Below are 22,844 nucleotides of genomic sequence, written 5' to 3' on the forward strand. Positions count from 1 at the left end.
TGTAACCTCTGACAGCCCTCCATACTATCCACAACACACCCAACCTTTGTGTCATCAGCAAACTTACCCATCCCTCCACTTCCTCATTCAGGTCATTTATAAAAAGCACGAAGAGTAAGGGTCCCAGAACAAATCTCTGAGGCACACCACTGGTCACCGAACCCCAAGCAGAATATGACTCATCTACAACCACTCTCTGCCATCTGTGGGCAAGCCATTTCTGGATCCACAAAGCAATGTCTCCTTGCATACCCTGCCTCCTTACATTCTCAATAAGCCTGGCATGGGGTACCTTATCAAATGCCTTGCTGAAATCCATATACACTACATCTACTGCTCTTCCTTCATCAATGTGTTTACTCATATCCTCAAAAAAATCAATCAGTCTCGTAAGGCACGACCTACCCTTGACAAAGCCATACTGACTATTCCTAATCGTATTATACCTCTCCAAATGTTCATAAATCCTGCCATTCCAATACCTTTGAGTTAGTCAAGTTAAGATTCACACAAGTAGAGAGTTTGTTTTTACAATTTTGAACACTTTCTTCCTAATTTTCCATCTTTCCTCTAAGGCTGTCTGTGTTTCCAACTGTATCCATTCTTTGTTTTTCTTTCCAGCTCTGCAATATAGACAAGCCTCACTGATCTCCTTGAACATTGACGCCATCTGCTTCCACATTGTGTTGATCTTGTCGACTGACAGATATTCCCCTTAGAGACATGGACTCAGAAACACCAGTCTGTGGTCAGATGTCCCCTTTATAGAGAGGAACCTGGCACTAAAATTCATGTTGTCAAGTCCAAAAGAGAAAATTTCTGATCAGTCAGTGCATATTCCAACCATTTCCACCAGGGATTCCTGTTTAACATTGATTCTTGTGGATTGGGTGCAGTCAGAAGATTGTGTGGTAACTCTTTTTTGTTGCTTATTACGTTTTCTTGCACAGACCAGTCTCTCTAGACCGTCACTAAGGAGGATATTTGTCCGTTAACTGAGGGATATCTGTCCACTGACGGGTATCTCTCAGCCCCTGTCTCTCAGGGAGTTATCTCTCGTGTCTTTCTGCCCGCCTCTCTGGTGAATATCTGGATATATGTTGAAAGACTGGTATCTTTCAGTCCATCTCTCAGGGGGATATCTGTCCACTGACTGGTTTCTCTCAGTGAGATACCTTTCCACTAACTAATGTCTTGCCGTCTCTGTCTGTAAAGGGTATATCTGTCCACTGACCGGTGTCTCTCGATCGCTATCTACAGAGGGATACCTGTGAACTGGCTAGTGTTTCTCATTGTCCCTCGCTGGGATTCTGTGTGTTTCAGTTTACACAAACTGTTCATCGCTGAAATTGTTGAATCGAGCAGAGTGTGACAGATCTTTAATCCGGATCTGGTCACTGCCACTGACCTGCCACCTGTTTCAGAGACAAACATCTTTTGGGGAATTGAAAGCGCTGCTGTGGGTGGGGACAGGAAGCTGCGCCTCTGGTTTCAGTGTGTGAGAGCCTGTTCAAACCGCGGCTCCCTCTCTCACTCACAGCCCACGTCCCTATTTAAACAGAGCTCACTGCGGCTCCGGACAAAGCCGGCCTGAGCTGAAGTCGCCGATCTCAAAATTGTCCAAGTCTGGCTCAGTGTTCAGGGCGATGGGGGTCGTTCCTTATCTCTGTCTCCTCCTGTCTTGTCTGGCAGGTGGGTGTCCCGCGGCTTGTCGCCCTCCCGGGACCGGCTGTTTCTCGGAGGCTTTGTGAACCTCTGCCCGTGGAACATTTTATTAATTTCTGCTCTTTTTTATTGACAGGCGTGCGGTCCGACATCGTGCTGACACAGCCCGGGTCAGCGGTGGTAAAGCCCGGGCAGTCCCACAGACTGACCTGTGCGGTCAGTGGGTTCGACATCAGCAGCCGCTACATGTACTGGGTGAAACAGGTCCCCGGGAAAAAGATGGAGCGGTTGGTAACGTATTATAGTGAAAGTTACAAGGATTACGCGCCTGGAGTCCAGAGCCGCTTCACCGCTTCCAAGGGCGGCAGCAACTTTTATCTGCAAATGAACAACCTGAGACTGGACGACACGGCCACCTACTACTGTGTGAAAGGCTGCTATTACGACGAGTGGGGTACTATACAGAGTTACTATAGGTGGCACAGTGTGAGAGATGGCGGCTCCCTCCATATACAAACCTACCGCACAAAACTCTTTAAATTGGGCTCTTCGGGCCGCTCCACCGGCCTTTATCCGAAAGTCAGCCTGACGAAGGGTCTCGGCCTGAAACATCGACTGTACCTCTTCCTAGAGATGCTGCCTGGCCTGCTGCGTTCACCAGCCACTTTGATGTGTGTTGCTTGAATTTCCAGCATCTGCAGAATTCCTGTTGTTTGAGCTACTACATGAGCTGGGTGAAACAGGTCCCGGGAAAGGGCTGGAGTGGCTGGCGGCTATATCGGGTGGTGGTAGCAAGTATTACGCGCCTGGAGTCCAGAGCCGGTTCACCGCTCCTAAGGAGAGCAGCAACTTTTATCTGCAAGTGAACAACCTGCGAGTGTCTGAGAGGGGCGGAGGTTATCGTACGGCGGTGTATCACTGTGACTGTGCTATGGGATGGCACAGTGTGAAAGATGGCAGCTCCCTCCATACAAAAACCTACCGCACAAAACTCTTGGAATTGGGCTTTTCGGACGCTTCCACCGGCCTTTACTCCGAAAGCCGGCCTGAGCTGAAGCCGCTAATCTCAACAGCGTCCGAGTCCGGCTCAGTGCTCAGGGCGATGGGGGTCATTACTCACCTGTCTCCTCCTGTCTTGTCTGGCAGGTGGGTGTCCCGCGGCTTGTCGCCCTCCCGAGACCGGCTGTTTCTCGGAGGCTTTGTGAATCTCTGCCCGTGGAACATTTTATTAATTTCTGCTATTTTTTTTATTGATAGGCGTGCGGTCCGACATCGTGCTGACACAGCCCGAGTCAGCGGTAGCAAAGCCCGGAGACTCGCACAGACCGTCCTGTGCAGTCAGTGGGTTCGATATCAACAACTACTACATGAGCTGGGTGAAACAGGTCCCGGGAAAGGGCTGGGGTGGTTGGTTGCGTATAGAATAGAAACGTACATGTACTTCGCGCCTGGAGTCCAGAGCCGATTCACCGCTTCCAAGGAGAGCAGCAGCTTTTATCTGCAAATGAGCAACCTGAGAGGGTTGTGAGAGGGGCAGAGGTTATCGTACGGCGGTGTATCACTGTGACTATACTGGGTGGCACAGTGTGAGAGATGGCGGCTCCCTCCATACACAAACCTACCGCAACAAAACACCTTAAATCGGGCTCTTCGGTCGTTTCCACCGGCCTTTACCCCGGGATCCGTGGATATAAATCAGACCCCGAGTGGATAATCTGGGAGTGGGTACAAGTTCCACTGGAGATGTGTCCGGAAGGGAACGGGACCACCGAGGAGGAGCTGTCAGTGGAAGCCCAGTGAAAGGTCCCGCTGGGTTATATCACCTCCACTTCAGGACTGGGATGGCAGAGATTGAGACCCGCTGTGTGGGACACCCGGACACAGGGGGAGGTTTTAATAAATCCGCTGGCCGGTTCTGGGATCCACTGGATTTCAGGCTGGATTTGATGAAGACGGTTTGTGACGTGTGGTGAAGCACTGTGTCTGGCCTATCGAACTGTGACAATTATATGTACTGCGGCGGAGGAACCTCGCTGACAGTGACTTCAGGTAAGACCAATTTCTCAATTGTATCTTCACGCACTAGTATTTTATTTATTTACCGTTTGGGCGAATTCGGTGATTCGCCTGAAATCAGTGAGATATTTAGAGCAAGTACATGAATCTCCCCGAACCGGCGGGTTTCTCTAGAGCCCAGTAACAGTACAAGGGTACATACCCCACCCACCAGTGACCTGTCCACAGACCGGGAACAGGCTCAGGGGAATGGGGTCGGATCTGGTCACCAGACTGTGCCTTGACACCGGCCGATTGTGCTGAGTTCAAGTCTGGCTTGTGATCCTCAGCACCAACTGAAGCCACGTTCAGGGGCTGAGCTTTCAGTGCAGTTGAACTTGTTCCCTGTCAGTGACAACAATGGATTTGTTCAGTGTCAAATTATTGGGATCGGGTTTTACTGTCGGCTGCTTTCATGTTGAAGGTGATGGGATTAAGACATAATCTGAGGGAATGGTGTACACATGTATGATCTGGTTGATGGCTCAATATCCCCAGGGTACAGGTGGGTGTCAGTCCCATCATGTAATGTCCGGCGTGAGGTCCGTCCCGGGATACAGCAAAAGTATCGGCGATAACCCAGGATTAATTGATGGGATTAAAGTTTTAGTTTTATTCCCTGATGGGTGAGGAGGTGGGGTGCGGTGGGAAGAATTTTGGAGTTGGGAAGGCAGTGGGGAAGTGGTGTAGGAAAGGTAAGGCAGGGAATTGAAATCACAATTCCTTCACACATTCCGGGCAGCCTTGCATTTGTGGGTGGGGGAGTGGGGAGTGGTGCAGGTGGGGTGGGGAGGGAAGAGTTCAAGTCAATAATGTGTAATAGGGGAACATTTAAGAGAAGGTTTGTTGATGAACGTTTGTGATCTGGAACACACTGCCTGAATGATGGTGGTGGCCAATAGTGAGTGTAGAGAGGGAACAGGAGGAGATCCGCCTTTTGTCAGGATACAGGGAAGAGCAGAGAGACCAATGGGTTTATTGGGTTTGCTCAGCCAAGGGGAAGCACAGACACTATCGGATGAATGGCCTCAGTCTCTACTCTGTCATTCAATGGAATCAGTATTTATCTTGTAAATCTGAGAAATTCTTCCTCAAAGGGATTCCACCAAGTACCCCAGAGTACACAGAGCATGAGTTAAATGCAGATTACAGCTCCCATGTCCTGTCCTGGCTGCCACGGATTAGATACAAAGATCCTTCTGCACTGTCCCATCCCTCCCAGGGCAGGGGCAGCAGAGTTCAGACACAGAGTGAAGCTTCCCCCAACCTATCCCATCACACACTCACGGGACACGAGTTGAACTTTACTGTTCAAATGAACTGCTTATTCTCAGTTCACAGACGGAACAACTGCTCTAATTTCTTGCCCTCCATCCCCCGACTGGGTTTGTTTAACAAGTGCTTTACTACGTTAACCAGTGTTGCTGGTGATTCAGTAAAAGTGGTTGTGAGATAAAGTGCTGACATTTACAGAGCACCTTTCATGGTGCCCCCGAGCTCTTCACAGGCAATGAAGTAGTTTCAAAGTACAGCCCTGTTGTAGAGTCGGGAATGTGGAGTCACTCTGCACACAGCAGAATCCACAAACTGCAAGGTGAGAACGATCAGACAGTCTGTTCTGGTGATGTTATTGAAGGAGAAATATTGTCCAGGACACCGTGGACACAGTGATCCAATGGACAGGCACAAGGTTGGATTCGGAGTGATGGGAAACAGGGCAGTACATCAAAGCAGATGAGTAGTGCAGATGGATGGATGAACAGTCCACGGATACCACCACAACAAAACTGACAAATTTAAACTCAGTTCATAATAATCTGCAACAGATTTGGATCTGTGGTCAGATTTCCAACATCTTAATAATTGGTATTGTTTTTAAATCTAGTCATTAGTAATGATAACCCTTCAATTTTACTGATGTCCCTCAGGGAAGGAGATCTCTCATCCTTACCCTTCGAGCCTATTTATAACTCCTGACTCATCAATGTGTTTGTCTCCCAATGCCCTCTGAATGGCAGCTCAGATGTGTAATTCATTCAGACTTTCCTGGAAAAGCTCAGATCCCAAAGGATGAATAAACAAAATTGCCCACCTTTTGTTCATACTACCTGATGTTCCATCCACTTACTACAATACAGACTAAAATCCGACCGAGTCTCTCCCAATCTACTGATTCACCATCGATCATTTCGTGCAAATTCCCAAGTGTTATTTCATTGCAAATTTCTTCTGAGCTGATCCACCCAGATCCAGTTCCCCTCTTCACCCCAGCACCCTGTGACCCACCCAGATCCAGTTCCCCTCTTCACCCCAGCACCCTGTGACCCACCCAGATCCAGTTCCCCTCTTCACCCCAGCCCCCTGTGACCCACCCAGATCCAGTTCCCCTCTTCACCCCAGCCCCCTGTGACACACCCAGCTCCAGTTCCCATCTTCACCTCAGCACCCTGTGACCCACCCAGATCCAGTTCCTCTCTTCACCCCGGCACCCTGTGACCCACCCAGATCCAGTTCCCCTCTTCACCCCAGCACCCTGTGACCCACCCAGATCCAGTTCCCCTCTTCACCCCAGCACCCTGTGACCCACCCAGATCCAGTTCCCCTCTTCACTCCAGCACCCTGTGACCCACCCAGATCCAGTTCCCCTCTTCACCTCAGCACCCTGTGTCCCACCCAGATCCAGTTCCCCTCTTCACCCCAGCACCCTGTGACCCACCCAGATCCAGTTCCCCTCTTCACCCCAGCACCCTGTGACCCACCCAGATCCAGTTCCTCTCTTCACCCCAGCACCCTGCAGTCAGTTTGTTGGGTGCTTTTACAAAGACCCAGAGGAACACTGATCCAGACAGAACTGTACTGACCTCCTGCTGGTCTCGGGATGTAAAAGATCCTCAGCTGCAAATCTCACCGACTGAAATTATTGTGCCTCCTGCACTGCCAACACTGAGCAGCTCAGGGAACATCTGTGGGTGAGAAACAGAGTTAATGTTTCACATCAGTGACCTTTCACTAAACTCTGTCAGTCTGATTTCTGGCAACTACGCTGTTTCCAGTTTTATTTTACTGAATTTATTTTGATGAAAACAATTTGTTTTTCATTGACTTCTGCAACCTCAGAACATCCCAGAGCCTTTCCCAACTCAGCAAGTACTTCTGCAGTGTGTCACTTCATATGGGGGACTAAACCTCCAACTTGCCTGCATCTTGCTCCCACAAACTGAACTACAAAGTGACAATCTAGTCAGTCTGGGTGATGTTGGAAGGGAATGGTCATTTTCAGCCTACAATTCCTAAAGCTCCCCACCACTGGGAACTCCTCATCTGAATTCTGACTGTGCAGTAGATGAATAGACAGACACAAGTTGGTTGTAGGCAATCTAGATGGTCCCAGGTCTTTGGTCCAGCAACTTCTCTGTTGTCAGGGGTTGATATTGATAAGGAGCAGTGAGATTCCTCAGACATCAGCTGACCAGCCCATTCCTGAGCTGCTGTGTACCTGGGAAGCTGAGGTTACTGCGGGTGAAATAGTGCTGGTTGTGGCTGGCAGTCTGAAGGAGACAACTAGTGTTCAGCCACTTACACTGGAGTCAATCTCACAGTTCCACAGACCACTGTAACCCAGGATTTACTGAGTGACATATGCCTCCAGAGCTGTTACCACACTCTAACACATGACACCGGGTCCCACTGGAATTCCCAGGGTAACACTAGGAAATCCACCTCCACATTTTCCTCATTGGCCGGACCTGACAAAGGATCACATTTCCCATTCATCTGACTGGGGGTTCTGGGCCTTGGGTAGGGATTTATTCAGGAATGATTTCTATCTGATTATTATGTTTTAATGCATTTCAGATTTATTATTTTAAACAAAATATGCAAAGTTAATTGTTGCCACAGGAATTTACATTAACTTTAATGTTTCCAAGTCATTTTGAACCTGTTAAATTACATGACAGCATTAACACAAGACAAACCCCTCCCCACAACTTCCAAGCATCAGGGTGTTCTGGACCCAGAGTCCCAGCAGGGTGTTGCCTGAGGCTATTTAATGCTGAGGCCCTGATACACCTCAACACAAGCCGCCAGCATCTAGAAACCCAGTGAGGTCCCACCTTTCCCAGTGTAGGAGTGTGGGGAGAGTCCTAGCAGGTTTGAACCAGCACCATTCAGCCCGGTCTGTGTGGACGTGGTCCAGTTGGCACCATGCCCTGTGCTTTCTCTCCTGTGACACTTCACCCACAGCATAGGTCAGCTTGTCCCGCTGTTTCACAGAAGTTGTGTCCCCGATGGGGAGTCTGACATCAGCATTTTACTGGTTGTTTCAGGCTCAGTGTTGAAAGGTATGAGAAAGGGACCAGTTTACTGCTCTGCCTGTCCTGTTAACCTGAATCACCTGTATTTGCTCAGGAAGGCAAATGTTCTGAGCTCACAGTCCCCAGTGTCACTTGGAAATGGTTCCAAACAATGCAGATGTTGTTATTGACCAGTTAAATAACATTCATTCCTATTTACTTGTTATATTTATTTATTTACACCTATTCTATTTGAAGCCCAGATTTCAATATTTTTTGCCCTTTGTCCCAGAGTGATTACTGTGAAGTGAATATTTCATTATTTTGCCCCCAAATGAAATTGAGACCTTCCCACCACTCCACTTCCACTCCAAATGTTGAGTTTGCTGCACTTCCAATAGCAGAATCGATCTGAAGCCTGTGTGTGTGTCTGTTGACCATCTTACTGTTGGACAACAAAGCCCTCATCTACTGCAATTCACACTGTCTGACACATACTCTCCCACTAATCTCCTACTCCCAGAGTTCCTGCATGTTCTGCTGTGTCCACACAATCTTTTTGGCTGATTTAAACCTCATCCACCAGCAACAATCTGTCATCCACAGAGTCAATCATGAGGTAAATGATGTCACATAGGTAGGTCAAAGTAAACCCTGTCCACAACACTGCTCAAGGTACTTCTGACAACTGGTCAAACCACATTTCCTTAACATATACACTTGTCAAAGCTGTCAATTGGTCAATTAGCAAATTGATCTTCGCACCTTTAACTACCTTAGTAAGTCAACACTTCTCTTTTTTCTGTGAAATGAATTGAGAACCAGTGCTTTCAAGTGTATGTTGCACCTTAAGTGGTTGGGATTTGCTACAACCTGCATTTCCTCTCTGGGCTGGTCGTTCACTGAGAATATCAACTACATCTAACGGCAGTTTGAGATTTCTCCATCTGCCCAGGAGCCTCATCGTCACTGTCGGTTGTATTGGCCGACACTTCTCCACAGAGTCTGGGCTAATGTATTTCCACAGTTCCTCTGTCCTTTCTGATGCACGTTACCATTCCCTCCCGGTTAGCCAGTAGTTTCCACAGACTCAGTGGGGTTGGAATTCTTGCTCAGTCACACACGGTAAATATGTGAGGCAGTGTCAGCTGCATCATGTAGTCTGTTGAGTTGAATTTCAGAAGCAGAGTCCATTTCCCAACCTCCACTATACTGCACACATGGTGCTGGAGACTGGGTACCACTATATCCACACCAATCACTCCTCTCATCAACAGCAACACTGAACACATCAGAATTATTCCAATAAGTTACTTCTAAATCTGAATTTTTTTGTAAACTCTGCTGATTAGGTGCTACCAGACTTCTCAGAATCAGGAATTGTATTTGGAGGAGAGACAGATTGTCACTTTGGTATTTTGACTGAAATCTGACCCATTGGACATTGGGTCACTGCCTCAGTCCTGCACTGAAGTGTTGGCCTGGATTGTGAGTCCAAGTTGCCACTGTGGGATTGATCCACACCCTCCTACCTCAGCGACACAGACTCACAGCTGAGTGTTAAAGTGATATCGGCCTTAATGGGGTGAAACATTTTGAAAATTACTGCTTTACAAAACGTCTCCTTTCTCTGCCAGTAATGCATGTACTCGGAGAACCATTTGTGAATTTCTTTCCATTTCAGAGGTCAAGTCCTAGCCTTCAGTCTTCATCACTCCTTCCTGCAACATAGAATGTGACTAAGGCATCAGGCTCCTCTGTCTGGTCAAGGATGATCAGCCTGGGAGCATCAGTCAGACCTGGTCACTAACAGTAGGGACATCACCGCTGGACTTAGGAAATTCCAGGCCGGCTGGTGGCGCAGTGAGATTAGCACCGGACTCTGGAGCGAAGGTTCCCGAGTTCGAATCCTGGTTAGGCCACTCCCGAGCATGCTCTTCATCATTCCGGCTTGAGTGTTGAGATAGCCACTTGGCCTCGTAAGAAATATATAAGAGTCAAGTCAGGAACGTTCATAACGTGACCTGGTTAATTCTGACACCACGTGCCAGACAAGAATGGCTAAATGTCTGGTACGACATGCTGAAAAACTAAGAAATACCCGGCGGTGTTGGGGCAAAATTCAAAGTACACGATGAGCAGCTTGCTCGAAGTCTCTGCGGCCGACTGGAAGAATAAAGTCTGCTCCTGCAAGGCAGGGTACAAGCCAAACAAGATTGTGACAGTGGAGTGGCAGAAACATCAACCTCAACGTTAGTATCAGAAATAATTTATTTTGAAAGCTGCACTGATGTCAGAGCATAAATCTGGAGTAGGAAGCTTTGTCAGATAATGTAGCAGCATGGCAATGAATTCCTTTATTCTACTCTTACAACAACAGTGAGAAAATGTATAAAAGTCAATATGGGCAGTGAAACTCAGTATCAGGATCTGCCTCCATTGTATCCACTCCATTGTCTAACTTCAGGAGCCTCTCCACCACCGCCTCCCACTAAACCCTCCCTACAGATCAGCTCCTGTACACATACAGAGACCGCTGGCCCATCGTGCCCCTGCACACAGAACAACAATTTAAACTTTATCCCACTCCTCCTGCACTTTCCCTCCCACCCTGCAGCTGCCCCTCTTCTGGTAAAAGCGATCCCTTGTGAACGTGATGGAGGAATCCACTCCACTGCCCTTCTTTAACCATCTTCTCACAGATCTGAACAAGCCTTTGCAGTTACAACAAAATAATTTCCTTCTGTCCATCTGTTCTCCTTTCTCATTAAAAGTAAAATTGTGTTTCCCAAACTTGCCAATGGAAACAGTCCCACACCATGTACTCCTGCTCACAGGAGCTGGTATCAGTCATTCTCCAGTAAACAATTAGATCATGGCAGGTCTGCACCTCAACCCCATGACCCACTTCTCTGCATTATCATAGCACAGTGGGACACACTGCTGGGAGGCCCAAGTTATACACCCAGCCCTCCCACTCACTGGTGTGAGCCATCAGATGATCAGATCAGCTGTAAATTAACAACATTCTTGAGAGGGCTGGAATTGGGGAACTTGCCTGGGATGAGGGAGAATGAAGTCAAAAACATAGGCAAAGCAATCATGTACTGACAGATATTTATTGTGTTACAGCTCCGAAGCTCAGCTCCCCTGTTACAGCTCCAAAGCGCAACTCCCCTGTTACAGTTCCGAAGCTCAGCTCCCCTGTTACAGTTCCGAAGCTCAGCTCCTCTGTTACAGTTACGAAGCGCAACTCCCCTGTTACAGATCCGAAGCTCAGCTCCCTTGTTCCATCCTGGGAGGCAATCCACAGTCAAGGAAAGGCTGTCCTGGGCTGTGTGATATCTGGATTCTCTCCTGACAACATTAAAGTATCCTGGAAAAAAGCTGGATCTGCCCAAGAAGGCATCGTTCTCCCTTCCACTCAGAGATCTGATGGTACATTTGAAACAATCGCTTACCTGACAGTGCCTGTGCAGGAATGGACCAAGAAACAGAAATATACTTGTGAGGTGAATCACGCAGCTTCCGGTTTCAGTGGTCAGGTCAACATGACGTATCAAGGGGGTAAGTGATATCAGAAGAAAAATTAAGTGACTTAGAGTACTAAAATACTGAACTAATACTCCCACCTAATTCCTGTCCCTACTGTCGATCTAGTTGAGTGATGTACAGATGATCTTTGCACTTTGAATCAACTCATATCACCAGCAGCTTTAACCCCATCTACTGGGCAGGAAAGGGGTAAGATCAGGTCACCTGTCCATTCTGCCTCAATAATTTTAGTTGTCTCTGTAGTTATAATGAAAATAAGTTAGTGAGCAAAGCTCACGTCCATTGTTTTACCTTCTAGAGAAAATCTCCCTGTTCCCTTTTCACTGTCTTCTCAGTGTTAGTTCCTCAAAAAAAATCTCTGCAATTTTGTATTTGCTTCAGTCTCCAGAGTCTGTTTCCAGTGTTTCCTGAGAGACTCTTCTGTCGATTGTCCACTCACTGAAATGTAGGTGCCTGGATTATTTTTGAATTGATGCCCAATCCTCGAGTGAATGTTGTGACCTTGTGTCCTCAGCTTCTCAACCAGGTTCAGACAGCACATTCATTTATCATGGCTGACAAAACCTCATCCCGATAGGATGTGATATACAGAGGATAGAAAGTGGGAATAGATGGGGATCCCTTTTTTCCAAGCATGGGAAAAGAGGTGAAAATATCTAACACTTAAATCTTTGAATCTTCCGTTTCCAGGTGGAAAATGTCCCAGCTGTTTTTCGGAGCCTGTGGCAAAGTTCTTTTACCAGACTAATCTCAATGCAACATTCTCCGATGGTTCTACCCAACAGTATCATTGTTCAGCAGGAAAGTGTGAAATAAAGTGATTGGCTGTCTACAATTCATCATTGAATTTTATTACACTCCATTTACTGGATTCCAGACCTGCCTCTGGTATCCACTGGGACTGAAGTTAAAGGAGAGAGAAGAAAACACGATTCAAACAGACTACCTCTCCAATCACATTTCTATTATCCTTGTGGCCACCTATTTCAATCTGACTTTCCATTCCCATTCTGTCATGTCTGTCCATGGCCTCCTCTACTGCCATGGTGCAGCCAAAGTCAGGTTGGAGTAGCAACACCTCATATTCCATCCAGATACCTGCCAACCTGATTCCATGTATACTTATTCTTTAACTTCCAGTAATCATCCCCCACTCCTTTATTCTCCCTTTTGTTCTATTCCTCATACTAGATACACCCTCATCCCTCCATTTCTCCTCACCTGCCCATCATCTCCATTTGTTTCCCCTCCTGCTGCACTTTCCTCCATGGTCCACTGTCCTGTCAGATTCCTTCTGTTTCAGCCATTTATCTCTTCCACTTCTCGCCTACCCCATCCACACACATTCCCCCTCACTTGGTATCACCTCTCATCTGACAGAATGTATTCCTCTCTATTCCACCCACATTCTTATTCTGGCTTCTGCCCACTTCCTTTCCTGTACCAGTGAAATCTCTCGGCCCAAAATATCGGCTGTTTATTTCCATCCACAGATGCTGCCTGACTTGCCGAGTTCCTCCAGCACTTTGTGTGTGTTGTTCAAGATTTCCAGCATCTGTAGAATCTCTTGTGTTTCTGGTTGTCCATACACTCATTCATTTGTGTACATTGCTGCTTCACTGTGACTCAGATCCCAATTCCAGTTTCCTTGGCCAGATTCCCTCCTGTCTGAGTCAACAGCTGGAACCTGTTTTTCACCCAGTGGCTGTGAGGCACGAGGTGATGAAGGTGAATGGGGCTGAAATTCCAAATTGACTCAGTCAAAGGATGGATGACCCTTTGATAATCCAGCTCTTGGCTCCATCCCTCCCCCTCCTATCTTCTCCTATCATTTTGGATCTCCCCCTTCCCCTCCCACTTTCAAATCTCTTACTCACTCTTCCTTCAGTTAGTCCTGACGAAGGGTCTCGGCCTGAAACATCGACTGCACCTCTTCCTAGAGATGCTAACTGGCCTGCTGCATTCACCAGCAACTTTGATGTGTGTTGCTTGAATTTCCAGCATCTGCAGAATTCCTGTTGTTTGACCCTTTGATAATGTTGGGCACAAACAAATTGGTGAGACAAGACACAGGGGTCTAACCAGTCTCCTGTCCAATCTGTCATGCTTTGTGTGTAAATCCTGGTTCAGACAAATTGCTAAAGTTACATTGATCCACGTGTTGGACACTGAATTCAGTCCACGAGGGCAACTCAGTGATCCCAAGGAATGTTAGAAAGGAGGATGTTTTGTTAGAATTACCCAAGCATTGACAGAATTATATGCTTCTTGTAGAATAACACCAGCATTCACCAATAAGGGGAGCATTTCCGCGGGATGGCTGAACATCCAGACCAGACTGATATGGGACATAACTGAGAAACCTGCAGAAGACATGTTTAACAACATCACAGTGCTGATGCAGCTAAGATTCACAATTCAGTGACTCTTCAGTGCACACCTAGGTTTGCATATTTGTGATATTACATGACCAGAATGATCATCCAGACCATACAAACGGACTAGCTGCTTTAATAGAAAATTGCTCATAATCTCACTGACATGAGAAAGGTGAAGAAATACACATCACACCTTGTCGGATGATTCGACCCAGTCAGACTGGAACTGTGTGTGTTACGTCTGCTCTTTCTTCAGACAAAGACACTGACTCACAGTCTCATTGAAGGTCTCAGCCATGACACAAACACAATCCGCCTCCACACTAAATATCAAAGAGCAGAAACACCCCACGTGCCTGAAGGTGACCGAGTGTGTAAATGGTGAACACAAAGTGCAGAGAGCTGCAATGTAAGTGAACTGACGATCGTGCATTGGGAGACGACCTCAACAACTTCACTTGACCGCAATCACACAAAACTGACTCTAACCCAGAGGACAGGTGACCCAACACTTGATCAAAGAGCTGTTTTATTCATTTATCATTTCCCGTCAATCACTGATCTCTCTGGAACTGAGGGACTTGCTGCCTCATTCCTGATGGTGATTCAGCTCCAGCCGTGTTGCTGCAGGTCTGGAGTCACAAACCAGCCAGACCAGACAAGACTTCCCTCTGGAAGTTACCACAGAGAATAACACTACAAATACCTCCATAGTCTTCTTTTTATTCCAAAAAGCATTTCTAAATTGAATTTAAACTCCTTTCCACCGGGTTGGGATTTGAATCCACTTTGCCAGTTCATCAGTCCCTAACTTATGGATACACTCTGACCATGGCTGCTCATTTCAAGTGAGACAGAGGCTTCAGTGTTTGTCAGCAAGAATGCTAAAACCACAGGCACCAGCAGAAGTAGTGCAGGTGTATGAGTGAGCAGAGTTGAAAGGATACGATGTTGTCTGAAGTTTGTGTGGGTGGTGAAGGTTGCAGAGATGAGGAGAGGCACAGTCACTGAGAGATTGGAATGTCGGGATGTGAAGTTATTAAACTGAGTGAATCCCAGGCTCAGCTCAGATGGAGAAAGGGATTCTCATTGATTCAAAGTGCTCATTGTTACTAATCAATGGCACTGAGTCTCCAAGCAAAGAATATATAGATTCTCCAGGCCTGCGCAAGCAAGCTAGCTGGAGTGTTTGCTGACATCTTCAACTGCTCCTTGCTTCAGTCTAATATCCCCTCATGTTTTAAGAAGGTAACGATAATCCCAGTGCCGAAGAAGAGCAAGGTGGCATGCCTGAATGAATATCAACCTGTGGCTCTGATATCAATTGCTATGAAGTGCTTCGAGAGATTGATTATGGCACACATCAACCACAGCCTACTGGTCAACCTCGACGTTTTGCAATTCGCCTACCGGAGCAACAGGTCAATGGCAGATGCCATTTTTCTGGCCCTACATCCCTCCTTAGAACACCTGGAGAACAAAGACGCATACATAAGGCGCCTTTTCATTGACTACAGCTCTGCCTTTAATACCATCATTCCAAATAAACAGATTCCTAAACTCCGGAACCTGGGGCTTAGCACTCAGATCTGCAGGTGGATCTTCAACTTCTTCACAGACAGGACCCAGGCTGTAAAAATACAGGACACGCTCTCCTCTGCAATCACTCTGAGCACCGGTGCCCCACAAGGCAGTGTACTCAGCCCCCTGCTGTACTCACTGTACACCAATGATTGTGTAGCAAAGCTTCCATCAAACTCAATATATAAGTTTGCTGATGACACAACAATTGTAGGCCATATCTTGGGTAATGATGAGTTTGAGTACAGAGAGGAAATTAAGAACCTGGTGGCATGGTGCGAAGACAATAACCTATCCTTCAACGTCAGCAAGACGAAGGAATTGGTTGTTGACTTCAGAAGGAGTAGCGGACCGCACGATCCAATTTACATCGGTGGTGCGCAAATGGAACAGGTCAAAAGCTTTAAGTTCCTCGGGGTCAATATCACAAATGACCTGACTTGGTCTAGCCAAGCAGAGTTCACTGCCAAGAAGGCCCACCAGCACCTTTACTTCCTAAGAAAACTAAAGAAATTTGGCCTGTCCCTGAAAACCCTCACTAATTTTTATAGATGCACTGTAGAAAGCATTCCTCTAGGGTGCATCCCAAACTGGTATGGAAGTTGTCCTGTCCAAGACCGAAAGAAGCTGCAGAAGATCGTGAACACAGCGCAGCACATCACACAAACCAATCTTCTGTCCGTGGACTCACTTTACACCGCATGCTGTTGGAGCAGTACTGCCAGGATAATCAAGGACACAACCCACCCACCCAACATACTTTTCATCCCTCTTCCCTCCAGGAGAAGGCTCAGGAGCTTGAAGACTCGTATGGCCAGATTTGGGAACAGCTTCTTTCCAACTGTGATAGGACTGCTGAACGGATCCTGACCCGGATCTGGGCCGTACCATCCAAATATCCGGACCTGCCTCTCATTTCTTTTGCACTACCTTACTTTCCATTTTTCTATTTTCTATTTATGATTTATAATTTAAATTTTAATATTTACTGATTTTAACTATTTTTAATGTTTAATATTTGTAATCCAGGGAGTGGGAAGCACAGAATCAAATATCGCTGTGATGACTGTACATTCTAGTACCAACTGTTTGGTGACAATAAAGTATACAGTATAAGTATAAGGAAGGGTCTCAGTATTGAGCTGTGTCACTGCTGAGAAATCTGCATGCTTCTCTGTCTCACAGAGCTCCATCTCACGGTGAACCAATTGGTACAGTTATTAGAAAGGGATTCGAAACTTAGTTAGCACATCTTTTGTTCTGATTTTCTTTTCTTAATCAAAGCTAACAGGAATATGAGGCACATGACTCAGCCCTGGGTGTTTATGTTATTCTGTTTGCATTAAATGCAGCTGTCATGTACTGATGATCTGCCTGGACCTAACACAACCAATGGAAATATCTCCAGTAAGATTCTGAGCATTTCCATTTCTAACCCACAGAATTGTCTGTCTTTATTCAAAATCCCGACATTGAAGAGCTGTGGATCGACAAGTCTGCTACCGTGAAGTGCACAGTTATCTGTACAGATCCAGAAGATATCCACATCTCTTGGCACGTGGGCGGGAAGGAGAAAACTAAAGGAATTCACACCCACCAAGCAGAGAGGGACGGGTCCCAATACAGAGTGCTCAGCGAACTCCAGATCAGTGTGGAGGAGTGGTTCAGTGGGGTGGAGTACGAGTGCTCTGCTCAGGAATCTCCTTCATCTTCCCGAGTGTCAGCACGCACCAATAGTACCAAAGGTGGGCAAGAGACCAGTGATTAAATGGCCAGCATTAGTTACCTGAGTCAAAATGTTTGACACTTCCTTTGTTTTCTTTTCTATTCCAGTTGAGATAAGAAGTCCCAAGGTCAGACTGTTGCCTCCACCTCAGGAAGAGACCAAGAATTGGAAAACAGTCACAGTGGAGTGTCTGGTCTCTGGATTCTACCCAGATCAAATATATGTCATTTGGAAGAAAGGCAGCACCGTGATCACCTCCAACACCAGCGCGACACTGACCGCTCTGGAGCAGGGGTGGACTTTCAGTGCCAGACACTTCCTGACCGTGAGTTTACAGGAGTGGAAGTCAGAATCAGTCTTCAGCTGTACAGTCATTCATCCCCCCTCCAACAGCAGTATCAAGAAGCAAGTGAAGAACGTCCCAGGTAGGGTCCTGGGATGCAGCCCATTATTGAAATTGTTTACATTGTGCTATGAATTCAAGGTAAACACCTAATCATGGTGCAGACCCTGTTTAGTTATGTGAGTGAACTGATAAAGTTCAAAGTACAAAGTACATTGATTATCAAAGTATGTGCACCATATACAACCTTGAGATTCTCTTCTTGCAGACAGTCACAAAACAAAGAAACACAATAGAATTCAGAGTCAAACATCCAATGTGTGAAAAAAACAAATTGTGCAAACAATAAAAAAATTCAAACAATCCACAGAACCTGAACCGCAGAGCCCCCTGAAGTAAATCCACAGCCACGTTGCCAGTTCAGCACTGCAACCAGTCCAGGAGACCGATGGCTGCAGGCCACGGCCGTGGAGCCAGGCTCAGTGCTGAGGTGAGTGCCGATGGCTGCAGGCCGCAGCTGCAGAGTCAGTTCAGTGCTGAGGCGAGTGAAGCCTCATCGAGAAGTGAGCTGAATACCGGTTTGTCCATTGACTCAGCCTCAATGCCTTCATCTTTTTAATCTCTTTTAGCACTTAAATTGGCCAATCATCAATTTGTTTTCCACTCTCAACCAACATAATCCACAACTTTCACCATAGAAATAAGAGTATCCCAGAAAATACTTTCATAACTGGAGGAGAATCCAGACCATTTCACTCGACAGACTCTCTGGAACTCGCTGCTGCTCGTCTTCAAAATGCTCCCTCCCTCTACCTTTGAACCTAATCCCAGCCTCCGATCAGTGCCTCAGATGTGACTGAATTTCCAGCTGAGCAGCTCTCCCTCTGCTCCTGTGTGGGAATTGTCAGCCTGGACAATGTGTAGAAGCCTCTGGAGGGCGACTTGAACACACATTCTGACAAAGTAGCAGCAAATGTTAGTTACACCTCATAGAGAAAAACAGTGTATTTCAATATTTGTGACAAAAACTAAATATTTCTCATAAATTTTGAAATATGAAGTGTATTTTCTGGAATATTTTCACGTGAAACTTTGCTTTGTTTCCTGTTCGCCAACACACTCTGAAATACTGGGGATTTTCTGTATCTGTTTTAATAAGTTGCTGGTAACAGTTTAAGTGACCATGCAACTGCAAAAACAATGTAAGGGCCAATCTTGTTCATTTACATTCCCTCAGGGTGTTTACCCTGTCTGCTCAATAGGGGAGATTCCTTTCTTCACCAATGTAGATTGGTCTCATCTTATCTTGATGGGACTGGCAAATCGTTGACCGGAGATGAACAGAAATGCTGGTCTTGTCAGTGAGAAACTTGGGGAATGGTGAAATAATAATTGTGACGTTTCTCCCAGATGACTGTCCAGACACCCGCCCCTATGTCACTTTAAGCAAACCTTCCTTCGAAGAGATCTGGACAAAGAGGACAGCGACCATTCTGTGTGAGGTGGTTCACAGTGATTTACAGGGTTTCAGTGTACTCTGGCAGGTGGACAGAAGGAAGAGGGAAGATGGGGTGAGGACTCTGGGTCCAGACAGCAACGGAGGGGAAGACATGATCACCAGCAGACTGACAGTCCCTGCTGCAGAGTGGAACAGTGGGGCTGAGTACTCGTGTGTGATAGAGGACAAGAGTTTGCCAACACCAGTGAAGAAATCCATCAGGAAGGACAGAGGTACGTGTGGACAGAATTCATGTGAGTCTGATCTCAGCAATTTGACAGATTAATCACCTCACCATCCAGCACTGCTCAACCATTCAATCTGATCTCAGCTGATTATCCAAATTCAATCCGTTCCTGTTTTCTCCAGATATCCTTTGACCCATTCACCTGCAGTATATTCAACCCATTCTTGAATATATTAGATGGTAATTCTTCAAGAGCTTTCTGTGGGAGAGAGTTCCACAGGTTCTCACTCCTTCTCACACGTACACAGCTTAGACTGCCACCCCTGCTCCAGGGGAGATGGAACAAACAGCACAGGATGATGCAAGTCCAGGGGCTGAGTTCCACTTTCTGTCGAGTTGCTGTGTTCAGCGACTCCCATTGATTAAACTGAATAGACTAACCTCACTGGAAGCTGTAAAATGCAGCAGGTCCAAGATTTCCACTCCACAAATCCCAACGATGAGCAGAAAGGGAAAAGCCTTCAGTTTCAGATCAAGTGAAGCCCCTCAGATTTAGAAATTGTTCATGTTGGTGCAAGACCAGAATGTGTCGAGTAAGTAGGGAATTATTGGAAGATTCATTCTAACTGAGATTCTCTCTGTTCCAGGTGGTGCTGTGACTCGTCCCCATGTCTACCTCCTCCCTCCTTCATCGGATGAGGTAGACACCGATCAGACTGTGACCTTGATGTGTCTGATAACCAAGTTCTCTCCCGCAGACATCTATGTGGCCTGGATGGCCAATGACACCCTTCTGAAGACAGGGTTTGTGAACCAGCCAGTGACCAAGGACCCCAGAAAAGGCTGGAACACAATGACCAGTCAGCTGAAGGTTTCTCCTGAGGAGTGGAATAGCGGCACCACTTTCTCCTGTGTGGTGGGTCATGAGTCGCTCCCAACCAACCTGTTCCGAAGCATCAATAAATCTCACAGCAAACCCACCCTGGTCAATGTCTCACTCGTTCTGACTGATAGTTTTAAATCTTGTGTGTAATACTGTGTGATTCAATCCATGAAACCCTAGTTTTGTTAGTTTTATGATTATTAATTATCACAGAGGATTATTTAGCTGATTAAAACATGATCAAGATCAAGAACCAAATTAAACTACAAACATGATTCACCACAAATCTCTGAGTTTGTGTGTACATTCTTAGACCTTCTTCTGCCACATTTGAATGGATTTCAGCCCTGTGTGGGACAGCACAATGTATTAAATCCTTGTACGTGTCAATGTACCGATCCAAGTTCAATAAATATGACAAGAAAATGTCTTAATTGTGATTTTTGGTGATGAGAAAAAAGGAACTTTCAACATGAGGCGTGGCACGTGACACACAGTCAAGGAGAAATAGTAATCTTTGTTTCTCTGGTGTCTGAACCCTTCCTGCATCGGGTCTCCCACTGATCAGCTGTCAACTGATGGTCAGAGAGATTAGAATGTACGGCAATCTGAGAAAGAGTTGAGAGTTGAAACCAGTGACTAAACATCATAACGATGTCAAAGATGTTAGATCACTGTTTGAGGGCTCTTTGTCCCCACTAACATTGCTGCTCCTCATCTGGTGTCTGTGTGTCGCTAACTAAATGAAACATATCATTGTTGGGAACAGTTCTGTTGCAATGGTGCAGTTAAACATCTGTCTGTCAGGGCAGACCGTTTGCATCTGGACTGAAGGAGAACTAATATTCCAGTGAGAAGGTTTGCTTGTGCTGCCTGGTGGGGGTGGCGGGGGATGCCGGTTAAACTAGAGTTGCAGGGGATGGGAACCAGAGTGTCAGAACAGATTGTGGAGACGTTGTGGAGACAGATGTTGTTTAGACATTAGGCAAAGTCAGGAATCAAGAAGTTGAGCATGGTGTGAGTAATGTTCTGAGCTGTGTATATCTCTAAGCAAATATTATTGTAGGAAAGGCAGATGAACTCAGGGCAGAGATCAACACATGGAATTATGATATGGTGACCATTAGTGAGACTTGGTTGCAGGAGAGGCAGGACTGGTAGCTCAATATTCTGGGGTTGGAGAAATTGGAGAAAGGCCATTTTTGGTGGTATCAGAAAGGATCTGGTAAGCATGAATTGGGACAGGCTGTTTTCTGGCAAAGGTGTACTTGGTAAGTGAGAAGCCTTCAAAAGCAAAATTTTGAGAGCACATTGCTTGTATGTGCCTGTCAGAAGAAAAGGCAAGGATGACATTTGATACTGAGGCCCTGGTTAAGAAGTACAAGGAAGTGCACAGCAGGTATAGGCAGGTAGGGACAAATGAGGTACTTATGGAGTGTAAGAAATACAAGAAAACACCTAAGAAAGAAATAAGAAGGGCTAAAAGAATGGACAAGGTGCCCAAGCAGACAAAGTGAAGGGAAGTCCCAGGGGATTCTACAGATCTGTTAAGAGCACATCAATGCAAGGGACAAAATTGGTTCACTGGAAGATCACTTTGGAAATCTATTTGTGGTGCCAAAAGGGAAGGGGAGACTATCAATGGATTTTTTGTATCGGTATTTATTTGGGAGGTGGACAGATTGTCTGTAGAAATGAGGTAAAGCAGAAACGATGACATGGACCCTTCAGAGATTACAGAGGAGGAGGTGTTTACTGTCTTTAAGCAAATTAAAGATTGCAGGGGTAAGGGTTGCTGTCGGAGATATTTAAAACATCCTTAGCACCAGGCGAGATACTGGAGAACAGCAGGATAGCTGACGGTCCATAGTTTAAAAAAGGCTGTAAAATTAAATCAGGAAATTATAGGCCAGTGAGCCTGACATCTGTAGTGGGAAGGCTATTGGAAGTTATTCTAAGGGACCGGATATATGTGTATTTGGATAGACATGGACTGATGAAGGATAGTCAGCATAGCTTTGTATGTGTAGGGCACGTCTAACCAATCTGATGGAGGTTATTGAGGAGGTTACTAGGAAAGTTGATGAAGGCAAGGCAGTGGATATTATCTACATGGACCTTAGCGAGGCATTTGACAAGGCCCCAAATGGGAGGGTGGTCAGGAAGTTTCAGTCGCATGGCAGCAAATTGGATTGGACATTGGCTTTGTGGGAGAAGCCAGAGGGTGGTAGTAGATGGTTGCCTGTCTGACTCAAGGCCTGTGACAGGTGGAGTTTCACAGGGATCGGTGCTGGGTCCATTGTTGTATCAATGATCTGGATGATAACATGGTTAACTGGATCAGCAAATTTGCAATTGACACCAAAATTGTGGGTGTTGCGGACAGCAAGAAAGATAATCAGAGCTTGTAGTGGGATCTGGACCAATTGGTAAAATAGTCAGAAAAATGGCTGATGGAATTTAATGCAGACAATTGTGAGGTGCTGCACTTAGGTAGGACCAGCTAAGGTGAGTCTTACACAGTGAACGATAGGACACTGAGGAGTGCAGTAGAACAAAGAGATGTGGGAACACAGGTCCATAATTAATTGAAAATGGCGGCACAGGTAGATAGGATCATAATGAAATCTTTAGGCACACTGGCCTTCATAAATCAAAATACTGAGTACAGGAGATGG

At 46.2% G+C, this 22,844-nt stretch overlaps 2 gene segments (V, D, J or C); both read left to right on the forward strand.

The window, feature by feature from the left end:
- The first annotated feature begins 1,536 nt into the window (after nucleotides 1-1,536).
- Nucleotides 1,537-2,358, forward strand: LOC140203892 (Ig heavy chain V region-like). The segment is given in 2 exon segments: nucleotides 1,537-1,692; nucleotides 1,802-2,358. Coding segments are annotated over 2 exon segments (594 nt in total).
- Nucleotides 2,359-6,362: 4,004 nt separating this feature from the next.
- On the forward strand, nucleotides 6,363-20,592 carry LOC140203890 (Ig heavy chain C region-like). The segment is given in 6 exon segments: nucleotides 6,363-10,267; nucleotides 11,148-11,582; nucleotides 16,972-17,274; nucleotides 17,363-17,680; nucleotides 19,009-19,329; nucleotides 19,931-20,592. Coding segments are annotated over 6 exon segments (1,881 nt in total).
- Nucleotides 20,593-22,844: the final 2,252 nt, after the last annotated feature.

This window comes from Mobula birostris, chromosome 10, assembly GCF_030028105.1.
Source record: "Mobula birostris isolate sMobBir1 chromosome 10, sMobBir1.hap1, whole genome shotgun sequence".
NCBI lineage: Eukaryota > Metazoa > Chordata > Chondrichthyes > Myliobatiformes > Myliobatidae > Mobula > Mobula birostris.